The sequence below is a fragment of the Kryptolebias marmoratus genome, linkage group LG21 (genome assembly GCF_001649575.2).
Source record: "Kryptolebias marmoratus isolate JLee-2015 linkage group LG21, ASM164957v2, whole genome shotgun sequence".
Classification (NCBI taxonomy): Eukaryota; Metazoa; Chordata; class Actinopteri; order Cyprinodontiformes; family Rivulidae; genus Kryptolebias; species Kryptolebias marmoratus.
In genome coordinates, this window is record NC_051450.1 from 14,851,043 (window position 1) to 14,867,443 (window position 16,401).

The 16,401-nt window shown below is 38.7% G+C and overlaps 1 protein-coding gene across 4 annotated transcripts in view; it reads right to left on the reverse strand.

The window, feature by feature from the left end:
- Positions 1 to 16,400, reverse strand: part of LOC108230352 (sodium/hydrogen exchanger 9) — a 59,733-nt gene extending 43,333 nt beyond the window's left edge. For all 4 annotated transcript variants that reach the window (XM_037973192.1, XM_037973191.1, XM_025003862.2 and 1 more), the window contains exons 1-6: positions 16,222 to 16,400; positions 15,570 to 15,748; positions 11,597 to 11,674; positions 11,360 to 11,436; positions 7,796 to 7,911; positions 1,280 to 1,385 (exon numbers count right to left, since the gene is read on the reverse strand). In XM_037973192.1, coding sequence (XP_037829120.1) covers positions 1,280 to 1,385; positions 7,796 to 7,911; positions 11,360 to 11,436; positions 11,597 to 11,674; positions 15,570 to 15,748; positions 16,222 to 16,372 — 707 coding nt within the window. In that variant the 5' untranslated portion in view covers positions 16,373 to 16,400. The remainder of the gene's footprint in view (positions 1 to 1,279; positions 1,386 to 7,795; positions 7,912 to 11,359; positions 11,437 to 11,596; positions 11,675 to 15,569; positions 15,749 to 16,221) is intronic.
- Position 16,401: the final 1 nt, after the last annotated feature.

The window sequence follows — 16,401 nt, forward strand, 5'->3', positions numbered from 1 at the left end:
GTGCAAGCAGCGTACAACTTGTCATAGTCTCAGCAACAGAAAGAGGGGAATCAATCAAGTTGTCACTTATGAGCTCAGCAAGTTTAAAAAAACCCCAAACAAACAGAAAATTTGAGCCTCTCTGTAGAAACAAAGACTTTAGGTGTAAGCTCACTTAAAAACAGGTCACATGATCAGCGCAAATTTCTAAAGATCGTTTGTTCAGGTGTCTGAAGCTGCCGCCGAACTTCCATCGACCCAAAATGTTAACATCCGTAGGTCTCACTGGGTCAGGGCCGCCGTGGCTGGGAAAAGGCACATCAACGTAAGGTCGAGCTGCTTTGGGAAGCTTGTTAAAATTCCAGTGCCAGGACCCTGTGTGGCTCACTAATAAGGCATGGCTTTGTGTGCGGGGGCCCTTGGCTACCGGTGGACCAGAGACCCAGTCAAGTGACAGGAGATGGCCGGTCACGCCACTTCAGGAACAGACGTGGCCCTATCTGACTGTTTGTTTGAACGGACGTAGGCTCTGTAAATCTGCACACTTCCTAAAACTCTGAACCTGTTGACGTACGGTACTCCTGATGTGTCAAATTTGTGTAAACCGATAAGGAAAAAAAAAAAAACAGGCAGAGAAGCAGGTCTGTTCCCATCATCTCTCCAGCATTTTCCTTTGTGCTTCTTTCTGCCTGACCATAACTCTGGAGATGTGAGAGCTCGGTACACTCTCTGCCTTCAGCTTGAAATCTGTTAGCATGTCTATGACAGTCTTTGTTCACTAGATTTGTGTAAAGAGCGCAGACAATTAGTGCCAAGTGTGGGCATGCATATTTAGCAGCATATCTGGATAATATCAGAAAAAAAACCAAGCCAAAAGAATGAAGCAACTGAAAAGCACAAAGAAATTACTTCAGATTGGCCAATTCAGTAAGCTTTCAAGGATTTTTTTGAATTATTTTGCCTGAACTTGACAGCAGCTACTGTTTGTTAGCCAATATTTAAGTTTGATATACTTGGAGTGTGTCTACTCTAGCAGCGAGTCTCTCCACTGACTACCTTAATGAGATGCTGACAGTGCTGGAGGCAACTTGCTTATGTAGTCCGCTGCATAGCATCCAAGGCACTCATGCTGTTTTGCCAATCACACCTTTTCTTTAAAGCTGGCAGCTTCCATTCAGCCTGCCGTCCCCCACACATCCGCCTCCATACTGCCAGTTGGAGGATTCGGAGTGCCCACACAATTAAAACCAAGAAATTTATTGCATTCCGAGGACCAAGACGAGTAAAACGGGAAACTCACTGTGTCAAAACGATGGCCACGGCGTCATTAAGGACACTCTCCCCGAACAGCAGGGTGCGCAGATCAAAATCCACACGCAGGTCTGACAATAGCCCAAGAACTGAGACTTGGAAAAAAAACAAAAAAACAAAAAAATTAATTGAATTAGTGCTGTTGCTGCTTACTGCAGGATACATAACACAACAACAGAAAACGCACTCTGGTAATCACCCAACAGATGTAACATAACAAAGAAAAGTAACATTACACAATGAAAACAAACAGCAAATGTCAGTTCATTGAGAGCAGGGGGTTACACACAACAAATACCCAGCAACCAGATAAAGTAAATACTTTTCACTCACAAATCAACTAAATATAAATTCAATTATCAACAAACTGTGTTGCTGACATAGTTTTCAGATTTTGTTAGTTTCTTGATTTTATTATCAACGAATAAAGTGATTTATACAGACAATCACAGAAAGAATATGATAAAATGGTATTTAGGATTTTTTTTAGACCAGACGTTGTTAAATGACATCATTTTACTATTTAAAGAAACAATATTGCAAAAATTAAAATAAATAATAAAAATAAAACAATTTCAATCTAAATATATTGGGGACAATGTGCATGGCAACTGTATTTAATATTTATACATCCTTTGAAGTTGATACTTAACAGGAATAGAATGGAAAAGTTTAGTTTCCTAAATTATCTTAATATCATAGGTTGTTTTCACAAGATAAAAGTTTTTTATTGTCTCCAAAATGTGGCCTTTTTTATTAATGACAAAAACATAATTTGTTCTGTAATTATGAGAAAATAAACTTTGTTTCCTCGAGATAAACTAGTGAAGCTAACAGGTATTATTTTTGAGTTTGAGTTTATGTTGTGTACTTTAATGAAGCTTTTTTTTTTATTTTCCTTTTAAAGTCAAGTCAGTCTCAGCTCCTGTTTTACTTTGTAAAGGTTCCTTCCTTGGGTTTTGGTTTTGCTTCATGTTCTGCCTTTGCTCCTGTGTTTTGTTCACTAATTGCCTGCATCTGTCTCCCTGCGACCCTGCACGGAGAAGCTGGTAAAGAAAATGAATGGATGGATGGATTTCATCAACCGACCACCCTGTCAGAATTGAGGTTTTGTTATTTTCTCTGCTTACTGCTAAATCTTATCTCATGTCCTCCCATACTGTTTTGGTACTTTTGCTGTCTGCTTTGTGTTTGGATTACAATAAAAATACTTTTTTATTTCTCTGCTCTGTTGTACGTTTATGTTCAGTAGTTTCTAACCCAGCCTGTGATCTGTCTTTGAGTCCAACCTCACTCCCCTGTGACATAATTTATTTGTACCCAATTTCACAGTTAGAGTCCCTTAAATGACATTAAGTGTGTTTAAAAGTTGTAACACGTGTGCAGATCCTTCGTTTGCTGGGAGCAGTGATGGTTGTACATTTTTTAAATTCAAAACAACTGAACTGCATGACACAATCTGTACAAATCATGGCGCTACATGCAGTGACACTTTCCCCTTTATTAGCTGTGCGTGTGTTATTGTTCTACGTTGTGGCTGTGCTTTCTGAACATGAATATACATGGGTTATTTAGCCTGGGGCATTGCTGCAGTTTATTAGAGAGGGATGATAACCAGGATTCTGGGAATTTGAGGACGTTGGCTGGCGAATGGGGGGTTTAGAGCCACGGCCGCGGGTGATTAAAACATCCAAAATAAGTCAATTACAATCTAATGTGGAACTACTGCAGGCAAACAGCTCTATGCTTTAATTCGCTCCGTGCTTGAAATTCATCCTCACATATTTGAAATCCTCACACAGGTGTGTCCTGCGTCATGATGTTAGGCAGATATTTAAGTTGCAGCTGTGAATAAAAACATCCAAAAATATTTTGAGATGCATTTGCTGCCTATTAATGGCATTATTCTGAGACAAATAAGTAAATCGCGCTCTATTATAAATCAACTTTTGCCTACTATATGTGCTCAATATGAAGTTCTATATTTATCAGGGCAATAAGTTCACTTCAGTAAATAGATATAGATAAATTCTGAACAACTTTGTATTGATTTATATCTCTTTGCTCCAACAGAACCCGTACCATTGCCTCCAGAGTAGTATAGACCTTTCAAATACAAGACACTGAGTTTAATGGATTATTTAAAGATTCACAAAGTAAAAAAAAGACATAAAGCAGAACTCCCTTCATTTATTATATATAATGAAAAATGTTACCAATAGGTAATATTAATATTATTAATACTGTTTATAACCTACACAGAACCATGCTTCAAAAGACCTTCAAGTTTTAAAAGGTATAATTATGATAAACTTCCTCTAATCAGTGTCTTCAAAGCCATTTTGAAAATAATGTCAAGACTAAATGTCACACAAAAGGACCAGAAAGTGACATCTCTAAGAGCTCGGTTCAAAAGTGTTTTAAAGAAAGGATTTTGGGGGGGGGGGGGTCACAAGGTTCATGTTATTTTGCAGTCACGAGTCAAAGAAAAATAAAAAGGAGCTGAGACACTTTTATATTTTCTTAAATTTGCCTCTCAGGTCTGGATGGCTCATTCCTACTGGCCCTGTGAGTATTTGTAGGGTGCTTTGGTTGAAACAAACAAGTCACCGCTGAACGGAGCTAAATATTGGATATGACTTCAGAGTGCAGTGACACTATTGCTGAATGATTCCCTAACTGTATAGATCAAGTGTTTAAGTCTGTGTTGTTCTCCTGGTGTTTGCTCTTAGTGTCATGAATATGGGGGCAAAACATCTGAGTCTTTCAGTTTTTCCTACATCTCTGTAAACCAGACTTTATAGACTAAACTCAAATTCTTTAAGGACGAATGAGACAAAAAAATGACATTTAATGAAAATAAACTATTTCCACACATTCTGATCCTCCACAGATTTTATAGAATACACAGCAAGGAGAAGATAAAGTCTTCTGAAAGACATGTTTTAAGTGATAGAATGATGCAGCACTGTGATGGCTCTCAGCGATCCCGGCCTGGAAGGCAAACACGAGAAAAGATGAAATTGTTTGATGTCTAAGACCCCAAGTGTTAACAGGTTCTATTACAAGCCGAGCACCTGGTTGGAACTATTACTTCTTTAAACACATGCTTGTTGGGCAGTCTTTTTGACGGGTGATTTGTTTTCTAAAAACATCACCAACACAACCTACACTCTTTCCACTGTAATACAAATTTAAAATGTACTGATTCATCTCCACATCCTAAAATGACCACACAGCATGACTGAAGGTGACAGATTATGTATGCTTCCCTGTGAAAATATCTAAATTTGGCATTTAAAGTTCCACTTTTCTTTCGTTAATACTTGTATGTACACTGATTAGTTAACAAAGGTTACATACTGACAAAATTATTTCTAAAATGTGTGATTTTTCCACCCTCTTGGCTAGCTCGCTTTAAATCTATAAAGAAAATCAAATTGTAATGTCAAGAAAAAAATAAGTAAATAGAATTTATTGCATTGTTTGTTATGATGTAATGGTGAAGACTCTTTAAAGATAGAAGTCTAATCTTCCTTTGAATCATTTATCTGCACTGTACTTGTCGTATTCATCTCATGAGACCATTGGAGTGAAAGAACTTGCTTTCCTGTGCAGAAGGGGCTCTTTGGTTTATGATGCCTTTACACCAGCCTGCACCAACAGTCTTTATGGCACTGCTGAACTGCCTGTGGTCGTCAATAAAGCTCCAGTTGAGATAGAAGCGAGGGAGCCGAGTTTCCTACGTCTCCTCATCTCTCCCATCTGTATTGCATTGTTAAGCTCAGAAATAGGCTGTACATCCAGGGCAATGGTTGTGCAGTGGAGCTCTCCAATTTTCTGTCTGCGAGGAAGATACTAGCTCATCCAGCTGGATTACTGAGTCAGAGTCATTGCAATAGAGCCAGGTTTCAGTCAAAACAAAAACACAACAGACTCTTGCTTCGTGCTGAGTGTGTAACTGCAGCTATAAAAGAAAAATCTATCTTTATTTCCATGAATGCTGGCCTGATACTGGTTCTTTTTTTTACTATTCTCTTCTCTTGGCACAGTGCTTCCTGTGGTCAGCTCTTTAGCAGTTTGCTGTACAGCTCCTCCACTATACCAGGAAGTCCACAGACTTCTGTCTTGAATATTTTTATATTAATGAATATCAATCGTCAACTTGCCCACTTACTGTTTCACAGACACATCAGCTCATGTCATCTTTGTGGACAAATATACTGAACAACTGAAGAACAAAAAACAAAAGTGCTGCGCTTATATTTTTGTTCAGTGTACAAATGCCTGGTGTGAGAATTACAAGACCCATGTGGAGCTCACCGATAGCAAAGATCATGTGAGAAATGCTGAGTGTGAATGAGCATGCATACCCATACGTTCCTCTGCACCACAGGGCAGGGTAAGTGCAGACAATGAGTGACGAGGAGAATGCTGACAGTGACGAGATTGTGACGAGCCAGCAAGCTCCACATGGCCTGGCAACAGAGTACCTTCTGCAAGCTATCAGCTGTAGAACTGTGGTACGACATGCTATGATAAGGATCGCATTACATAACATTTGACTACTCGATAGAATTACTCTCTGCTGGTATAGAGGTAGACAGAAAAACAAACATATCCTTATTGTTACCACTCTGCTGCAAAAAAGCAGGCTTTTTTTTTTTAAACAGGCAAAATAAAATTATCATAAAAACCCCTAGATATGAATAGAGATAAACTCACGCTCAAACATATATGAATATTTACACACATATGAGCATTGGCAGGAAAAACAAAAAGTCTAAGAGGTGCCATACTGAAGCCCAGGGAATATTCTAAAGAAAAACAGCTCCTGGTGAAACACTTATCTGTCTGATGAGATGACACTGCAAAAATAATCCTGTGAATTAGCATTAGGGAAATTTGTGCCCTGAATAAATAGTCAGTTTTAAGAGCAGTGTTTGGGCCTGTAGATAATAGCGGGCCAGCGAGGGGCAAGACAGCCAGGAAACGAGCAGACTGACAAAAACCAAATGAGCTGCCTCAAGACATAATGTCACATATCTGTCTCTTTGGTCTGTGACAGGTTTTACGTTCCTCCTGGTGGAGGAAAATCCTTTATCTGGAGAGGGGGAGTTCAGCCCCTGAAGTCAGGATTGTTTCATATCTCTGCTCCCATAATGCCAGGCTGATGCCAGCATGTCGTGCACTACTTACACTAAAGCAAAGAAAAAAAAAAAAAAAAGCACTAACACTCTCCCCTCACACAAGGGTGTCTGTGTTGCCATGGCAACCCATCCTACAGCTGTCAAGTGTTCATCAGTTTCCACAGCAACACCATAAGGTAGAGACAGTACACAATTATTTCTGACATAACAGTTGAGGGGGTCGGATGGAAGTCCTATTAGGTCAAATTACCCTGACGATTAGCAGAGACAAAGATCGTTGCCATCTCAGTTAGAGAGCATGGGATTTGCTTGCTAATTTGGCTAAATTAGAAAGGTATAACACTGAAAGTGATACAAGTTAGTTAAGGAAATTACTCTACTTTCCCAAGCTTTGATAAAAGTATGATGTTAAGCACTTATACTTATAAGTTGTCAGCATCTAACCTACAGTGGACAATGCTAAGTAAGCTTTTAGTCTGAGGAAGGAAAAATAATTTGTAAACAGGGAGCAGAGTGTTGCCAGATGCCAAATGGAGGACATGACTTCACCGTCCTTAGCGCAAAGTTCAAACCCCATCTCAAAGTCTGAGAGCTGTTGAAGATTTGGAAAGCACGACAGAAAGCTTAGAGTTCTGGTCCGTGGTGTGTTGCAGATTGATTCTAATCTAAGTGATGACTGCACAGAGGTCAACAGGAATGAGAGTAGCATGGCACCGCAAAGCAACATCACTCTCAGGGTGACAACTGAATCACAATCTACGTCCCCTCTTTGACACTTACTGAGATAAAGCATTTATTGTTATAAATAATTTGTTCGCAGCGAAGATATTATCATTGGCATAATCACTTTGTGGCAGAAAGCTTCATGACATCCCACGTCACCGTTCCTGAAGAATACTGATTGGATTGGTGCTGTTCCACTTAGGGGAAAGGTGCACATAATTTAAAGTTACAATGTGATTTTGTTGTTTGTGAATCTCAGTTTACACCTTGTTGTTTGAAACAGAGCACAGCATGAGTCAGATTTCAGCTTTTTTAAAACATTATCCAAGATTTTAAATGCTTAATGAATCCATCTATCAGAAGATTAAACTCAAAAACTGTAGTAATGAGAAATGCAGCATAAACAGTCTAGACACAAGGACCCAACTTTGCATTTTTTGTTTTATTTTGACTTCTGAGTCTTTGATAAATAGCAAGGGCAAGTGACAAATATTTCACTTCTTGTTTAGTGTCTTCAAACACAGAACTGAAATCTGTCACAGAAATCAGAGATTGGTGATATGTACATGTGTTCAAAAAGACCCGTGCTGCAGGAAGAAAGGAAAAAAAGTCAAGTTTTATTGGTCAACTACCTGGGTCAGTGGCTGACATAATGGCACCAAACAGGAGGCAGTCGGTGAGGAAGAATTTTCCATCTGCGGTTGGTTTCAGCAGCACCACGAGTCTGGTGAAGCCGTACATGCAGGCCCTGGTGTTGAGATTAAACAGATGGAGGGAATAGTACACTGAGGTCATTAGGGTGTGGAAGGCAGCTGCAAGTCTATCAGTTCTCTCACTAAACACAGCAGGGCTTCCCCCACAGTGGTCTGGGTAATGGGGGGGAAGACAACCAGCAGGTGACGTGAACTCTTTCCAGGCAGCGATTGTTCAACACGAATTAACCAATAAAGCTGTGACTGCACTTGACTGTTTGTTTTACCCACATTTACATTACTGGGTAGATAAAGATGTTTTTCCCTCTATTTGGATATAAACAGGCTCCCACGAGTAAATTATATTGCTAGAGAACCTATTGAAACAGCTATTTCTATTCAGCCCTTGTATTCACTGGCATAGGATAGAACAATATTTGCTTATATTATACTGATGTGCACACGCCATGAATCGAGGGGCATAATAGGTTTCAGAATTACCCAAAAGGCCAAAAACTTTGTAAAGACTTTCTGAAGGGCGTGTGAACAGAATAACGTGGCAGAAGAATTTTTTAATCAGCTCTGGAGACGGACACTAAAATAAATCTAAAATCTACCTGTCCCAGAGCACACTCTCATTTTATCTCATTTGTAAAAAGGTCTTGCGCTCTATGAGCAAAAAACTTTCTCTGCTCAGCATTCAGCACTGCAGGCCAGCTCCTAAATGCTAACAGAGGTATGTTAAGTGCTAATCCAGTTACTGAAGACACATCCCATAATAATCAATATGCCTGTGTGTCCTCCGAGGAACCTTTCTGTCCAATTGAGAAACTCCGTTACCACAGCGACGGCACACAACCTTTCCCCGTGGCCAGGATTGGAAGAACTGCCCTCGGGTCGAGCAGCTAAGCTGCCTTATTCATGTATCTTAAAGGGAGATTTGGGGTTAGGATGATTGTGCTTCCTTTGGGTATGTGTGTGTCAGAAAGAGTCAGGCAAGCACACAAACACACACACTAAACGACAACACGGATGTGCTTTGGCAACTGAGTCAGTTAGGTTCCCCTCATTTTCTTGTCTTTTACTAATATAAAAATGACAGACAACTAACAAGCCATGAGACAAGGAATCTGTTTTATGAAGCAGGATTTAGGGCTCAGCGAGTTATCTGTGCGTACAAAAAAGGTTTGCACTATCCCAAAAATAAACCTCTTTAAATTGTTTCAATCACTGTGGTAACTTGTGCTGTAAACCTCCAGAGCAAAGTATGTATAAGAAAAGGGATTAAAGGTCAAATTTAAATCTTCTGACGTGAGTTCATAACTTGTAAAAAGGTTATGAGCCATTATTGTCTTACCTGTTGCAAATATATTTTTGAACAACTTCAGTTTGGAGAAATTAAGATTTAATTTTGACCAGATTTGCAAGACGACAGCTAGTCTGAGGAGGGCCAAGTCCAGATTGATTGCTGCTGGTTTAAAGTTTAAAAATTTATACTGGTTAATGAGAACACAATTTTATACACTTTTACAGCACCATCAATTTTGCATTACACAATTACTTCCATAGACTTTTATTAACATTTCCAGTCGTAAATAGAGGCAGTAACAGCTAGTTGTAGCACTTCCTGTGCAACCTGGAATACTTTCTGCAAGAATAACTCTGTAATACGATACTAATGGTGGTGTAAGAGTTTTTGAATAGCATTAACGTGAGTTGCAAAAGTTTTTTTTAGCAATGAACGTCTAAGACGACAAAATTCTACTTTGTGGTTGGTTCTGCTCAGACTAGCAATTAGCTTGTCAGTTTTGTCAGGATTAAACTCAAACAGAAGTCATTCAAGGAGCTATCAACGACAAATATAATTTGTTTATAACTTTTCCATAAACCCCAATTCAACACATCTGTACTAACATTTTAATCTCTCACCTTAAACACGCTTGGCTCTGAAGTAGCTCTTTAAAAAAGCACCTCTTTAAGACAACAAAACAAAACAAAAATACTTTTTATAGTCTTAATGTTATAGATAATAAGCTCAGGCAATTGCAACTAAAATGAAGCTGAAACTTCACGTTAAGGAGTGTTCTTTAATTGTTTTGAGGCCATTAAACACAGCAAGAATCATAATTAGGAGAACAAGGTAAAATCTGCTTTCTGCACCTGCAATACAATAATTTAATAGTATACACAGCTGTGGTCTAATTATAGTCAGATCTAGCTGTGCCTTAATGATGTTGCAGTCAGATGAACAACTTAGACATTCACACGTTGCGTAAGTTTTGCTAGCTGGCGTTGGATGTCATAAACTGAGATATTTACACTTAAAATCGATTTTAAAATTCTTACATTTGGTCAAGATTACAGTGAGTTGCTCTTGTAATGAACGACTGCCCCTGAATCATTTTTGCTATCGTTTATATGGGGCAATCCATATGCCTTGCAATAGAAAGTTGAAAGAAGATTTAAAAAAAAAAAAAAAAAATAGCAACACTGATGTTAAGCCAAGGCAAGCACAGCTCCCAGTCAAATTGTTCAAAGTGAATAATAACTTAAGGAATATGCAGGATCTATCATTTATTCTTTGCTGAAAATTAAATCTAACTAATCAATCAGCATACATTTATGTAACTAGATTAGTAGAACAAAATAATCTAAAGAATGATGCTTTTTATGTCTCTTCATATAGGGCCCACATCAAACTCAAAGAAAGTGCACACAGCCCAACATGTCTGAACCTGTCCTGTCTTGCTGGGGTACATGGGAGAACAAATATTTTCACAGATAGCACCTTAAACACAGCTAGAAACGTGTACATAAAGAAAACTCCACAACTAATTAGAAATTTGATGAATAAAGAAATGTGTAATGTAATATCCCACATTAATAGTTGTCATAGTTGTGTAGTTTATATTACTGCAGGCGAAAAATGAAAAGCCTCAACTGGTTGGAAAGAGCCTTTTCCTCCAAAGTCTGAGAGCGCCATCTAGCTTTCTCAAACAAGAATAGCAACACTATACAGTCAGCACTCCGTCTGCAAAAATCCATGCAATATAGAGTCAGAATTGAGGTCAGAGGGTTTTCAGCACCTTATAACACGTCTGGTAAGGTTCAGCAAACAAAAGAGCTTTTTTTTATTTTCCCAGACACTGTAATTTATCGTTGTATGAAAAGCACAGGTGCGAGTAATTTAAACTCAGACTGTCACTTCCAGGGTAGTGATTTTGCACATGCTGACACACCAAAACTGATTCCTGGGACGCTTACAGAACATTAATTAATGTTATGAGTTGCACCTGTACAAACCAAGCAAAGGGAAATAATACAAAATAAAACTGCACACAGCAGCAAAAATACATAACATTAGCAGTAAAAATGGACATCTTACAATCAAAAACAGGCAAAAACAGCTATAATACTACTTTAATATTATACTTTACTGCTATAATGTTAGTTTTGCATATTTTATTTTGTTTTTTGTGAGTGCGACTGAAAAGGAATACTTACCCTATACAGATACAGCTGATTAGGGTACCCAAAAAAGCATATGTGACAACAGAGCCCAAATTCTGAATCAGTCGTTTCTAAAGCATCAATTAAAAGAAAATGCAGTTAGTAACATCCGTGGAAAAATATAGCTGGTTAACAGCACATACGTTTCACATCACGGCAAAAACTAGGGTTTAGTCCCCAAGATAAATTTTCATTTCTATGCCGGGAGGCATGCGGGGACGGCAGCCTCACCTGATTCAGGGTGTAAGCGCCGTAGAAGATGACAGCAGGCAGGAAGAGATCAAAAAGGACCTCTGGGTCAAAGGTCCCCTGTAAAAGACAGAGCTGTTTAGTTGATAGCTGACAGGGATCCTCCGGGAGGAAGGCGGCTCAGTTTACCGAATGTGACTCACTGACAGATTGTACACACAGTGCTCACTTCAGATTTGGCAGACAGGCAGAAGCTCCTTTCCTTTGTTGACTCCCAAAGTTACTGCAGTCTGTTCTTCATTTCTTTTTAAAGTGAAATATATCAGATGTTGTTAAGAGAAATAATGAGGCATCTAACGCTTAGATTGGAGCACTGAATAAAGGCTACAGTTAAAAGATTCGAGTTTGTGGCATTTCATTGCCTAAAAGCCTCTTTGTTGTTCTGATTAAGTTTCTTACATTTAACTGATTTAGTACAGCCACACTGCCAGTGTGTCCTTTCAAGTGAGTAAAAGCAAAGCACAATTCAAAATGACAAGCACAGCTGAGAGAATTTACTTAAGAAATAAGCAAATTTCTATATTACACTTAAGCTGCAATATAAACAACAATTCACCTAAAGCTACAATACTTTCAAGACAACTGAGGAAAGCCATTTCCGTCGATTATTCAGCCCTTTTCTCGTCCCAGCTGATGCAAGCCTCTCTGACAGGTAGCCTTTCATGTGCCAAACCTCCTCCTAGAATGCCTTTCATGTGTATCGCGAGTACATTTGTAAGCAAATGGTACATTCAACCCCCCCACCCCACCCCCCCCGATTTCATCATCCCATACGGTCTCCTTACTTTGCTCAAAACATAAACCTGTGTCAGTTTAATTTCAGCCCAAAGAAAGAGGCGTGAAGAGACCTGTGGGTCTTTAAAATCTGCCTTAAAACTCGAGGTTTAAATAACCCGTACAATAAAGTTTGATTCCAAAAGAAGCAGTCTCTTTAAATGTCTTATTTCCAGTGCATGCCACATTTTAGTGAATATTGCCCCAAGTGAATTAGTGAATACACAGAAAACTGCATGTTTTTTTAAATTAACATATAAATCTACAAACCCCCCTTGTAGAGATGGGAGAGTCCCTATTTTTTCTCAGTAATTCAACATTTGAACTGTTAGCTCGAGCTACAAATTGTTCTGCTCCCATAACATGGCCCGATATAAATTACTTTTTGTGGCTGCAATTACCCACGCTGCACAGTATCAATGCAATTTTTTTTTTCTTTTTTTAATTCCATGCAGGCGGAGTGCGATAAACACAAAACTAATACAGACTCTGCAATCAATAAATTATGCATATCCTGGTAGTTTTATTTTAAGGGCCACCTGCACCACAGAGTCGACGATGGAGGTATGCTGCATGCACTAATTGCCTCTTCAGCTGAGCAGCACTAAATTTAATCAGACCACAAACTTTAATGCTGTACTCCCCAGTGGCACATAATGGACTCAGTAATGCAATGAAATCCTTATCTCTCTCTGCTAGCTCCCCATATGTATCAGGCCTAATGGCTTGAAGGCTGCGCGCAGCCTGACCGATGTAATGGCCTCTGTGGTAGCCTCTGCTGGTTTGCTAATGAGACCCCGGCATTCACAACCGACCAAAGGAGTCGAAGCCATTAGTGAAGAGTTACACTTGGCCTGGATTATTTGCAAGGTTCACTACTTGCTTTCTCTCAGGCTGAAATATCACCTTAAGATTAAACTATAAATTTCCGAATGCGCTCCCCGTTCGCTCATGCTGGTTAGAGATTCTGTGGCTAAAGTGGCGATACGGCTCGTTGTTTTACGCTATTTAACACGAAACCTCTCTGATCAAACCACTAACAGGTAGAAGGAAGCTAGAAAAACGAGCTTCTATACAATCCAAAGTCAATCTCAGAACTCTGAACTCATCTGAGTAGCAGTAAGGTCAAATTCCTCTTCAAGATATACATTTTATTATCAGTTTGTAGCTCTGTGGCCTAAAATGGTGCTTTCCAAATTGCTATGTAATTCAAAATGTGTTGCGTGACGGCCATGCTGGACTCATAATGCAAACCCAACACCTAAAATTACAATTTCACATTTGCACTTTGCACACATGAATTTCCAAAACCATAACAGTATTAACCCAGTGCAAATATATTAAAAGCCCTCTCTCAAGCGGCGCCCCAGCATGGGAAGCCGCTAAAAGGCATAAATCGTTCAACCATGACACATCAAGGCACCGAATAACAGCCAGAAAGACAACACCATCCACGCGACTGAAAAGAGATCAATTTCTCCAAAACAGCAATAATCCACAAGAGGAAATAAATTGCCACGTATAGGAGAGGAAAAATGAAAAATGAAAGTGTTTGTGAACTGTATCATGAACATTACCGGTCTCCAGCTCCACAGATAAATGACAAACAGCTCGAGAGCTTCACCTGTTGGCAGATGGTGGTTTAAGCCAACGTGGTTCTGTTTTTCTAAAAATAATTTAAAAACCAGTGGCAGCAAGAACATTTGTTGAATGATGTTTAGTGTCTAAAATGGTAGGAAGATCACATGTTAAAAGAAAACGCCCACCCGTAAAAACAACTTTACTTCACGTGTATTTTACTTGTACTACAAAAGCTTTTCTGCCTAATAAGACAATGAAAACAAACAAAAAAAAGTTTAAAGCATTCTGATACAGAGGCTGCAGGTGAGCTGCCAAAGAAATCCACTCATGGAAGCCGGGTTAATAATCACTTATGCTAATGAAAACTAATAAAATAAATTTTCTTTCTAAGTAATTGCAAAATCATCTCATAAAGTTGCTTGCATATTTCTTTTTGTTAGTAAATTATACCAAAGCAGATTAATACATTTTGATTATACAAATAAATGTTACAGGAGACATTGTCGGACTTAAGGTTCTGGTTAGCTCACTAAAGAAGAAAATAAAGAAATCATTGTCTTAAAGTAAAGCTGTAGGATCATTTTCTATATAAACGGCTTTTAGAAAATTTGTTTGCAAAAGGTAAAAACAAACAGCTATAAAAGCAAATGATTTAATATGATCTTGTACTTCTTAGATATTTAATTTTTTTTCTGTAACTTGCTAAATCATTAGCAATATTTCCCTTTAAGATACAAATTAACAGAAAAAATGCATTTATTATTTTATCCTTAAGTGCATTTCAAGCCTCATCTTATTTTTTTGTCAGTTTAAAAGGGATGAGAGATATTCACATCCATCACTGTTGTTCTGTTTTTAAGGTGTCTGTCTAAGGAGGAAAAAAGCTGCAGTGTCTCTGCTGAGACGCCACACTATCTCCCATCTACTCTGCACTGCAGGGCAATCCGCACAAACATCCCCCTGCAAGAGGATCTCATTATGGGGAAAACAGCATCTAAAAACAAACTAGGAAATTATCTTGAAAAGAAGAAATAAATACGTGATTTGCAGAGGTTTTGTTTGTAGATGCTGGCAGAAATACGCATGGAACAAAATCTTAATCTTAATTTGATCTTTAAAAAAAAATGCATTTTGCGTTGTTATTGGCAGGACCCTTTGTGTTGTTTAATCTTCTCCGCCTGAGTGGAGCTTTATCTGCGTGTAGTCTTTTAAATTTAATTTTCCCTAGCCTCCACAGCACACCTGAAAAATGCAATCTCTCTTATCTGTGCCCTAATAAAAGACTAATATGGATTAAATTGCTCGCTTCCCCTCTTTCTGTCTGTACCCGCACTGCCTTGCTTTTCTAATAACAAACAGACCATAAAAATGCCCAGGAAAACCAATAATAGGGAGCCATTAGGGGATTTTGTTGATGTAAATCTATGGAGATCTTTTTGTATGCTTCAGTTTGTTTTCAGATGTTGAATATGCATCATTTCAAAGCCAATCAGTTGTCATCTTTCACTAGTGTCACAATCGGCAGTGATGCTTGTCCATACAAAAAATCTCCTTTTGCCGTGTATTTGCGTTAAAGGTCAAGTTACAATGCAATAGTTACCATAGAGACAAAGGAGCATCTTCGGCTATTTTTCCCAATATGCTGATGGGACGTGTCGTTGACCGTGGTGACACAAACAGTGCCGTTTAGTCCATGACAGGTGCAAACACTTCCCATGTTCTTCCCATGCTCTTCTCGGTCAAACCACACGTACTTCACCAGTAAACCCAAAAGCATACCTTCAAAAGAAGTGCACAAAAACATGTTAAAGTATGACAATTCTCATAAAGCACATAAATACAAAAGTAAGGCATGAAATAATTGTGACATATACTGATTGTTCAGATTTTTTTGTTAAATCCTGGCTAAATTAGGAAGTTGAATCGATTGACAACCCAAATCATGTCACAGTTGTTCATAAAAGTCAGTTATACACATGTTTACAAGCATTCTTATTCTGTTTTAGTTGCATCATGTGTTAGCTTACATTAGGATTGAAGATGAAATGCTAGTAACGTAAATAAACCTGTGCTTATGTTGGCAATATGTAAAGATGAAGCTAAAATGCAAGAAATGGGCCCAAGAATTATCAATGTAATGTCACAAAATTGTGCCAAAATTTAATTTGATTAGCATTCCGAGCACATAAATTAAACTCTTGAGTGCAGGAAGTGTTGTTGAGTAACGGCTTCCGTGCTCTGTACCCACTTACCATAAAACATTGCACCTCCAGTTTCATTTATGAGTCTGTATTTGAATTGCTTTAACTTCCACACGCTGAGAATTGTTAATAGGGCCAAGCTGACTGCAGCGAGGACAAACAATGCCGCACTGTCTGGGCGGTGCCTCGCAGCGGCCGACATCTCCAAAGTCTTTCAGGGCAAAAACTTTT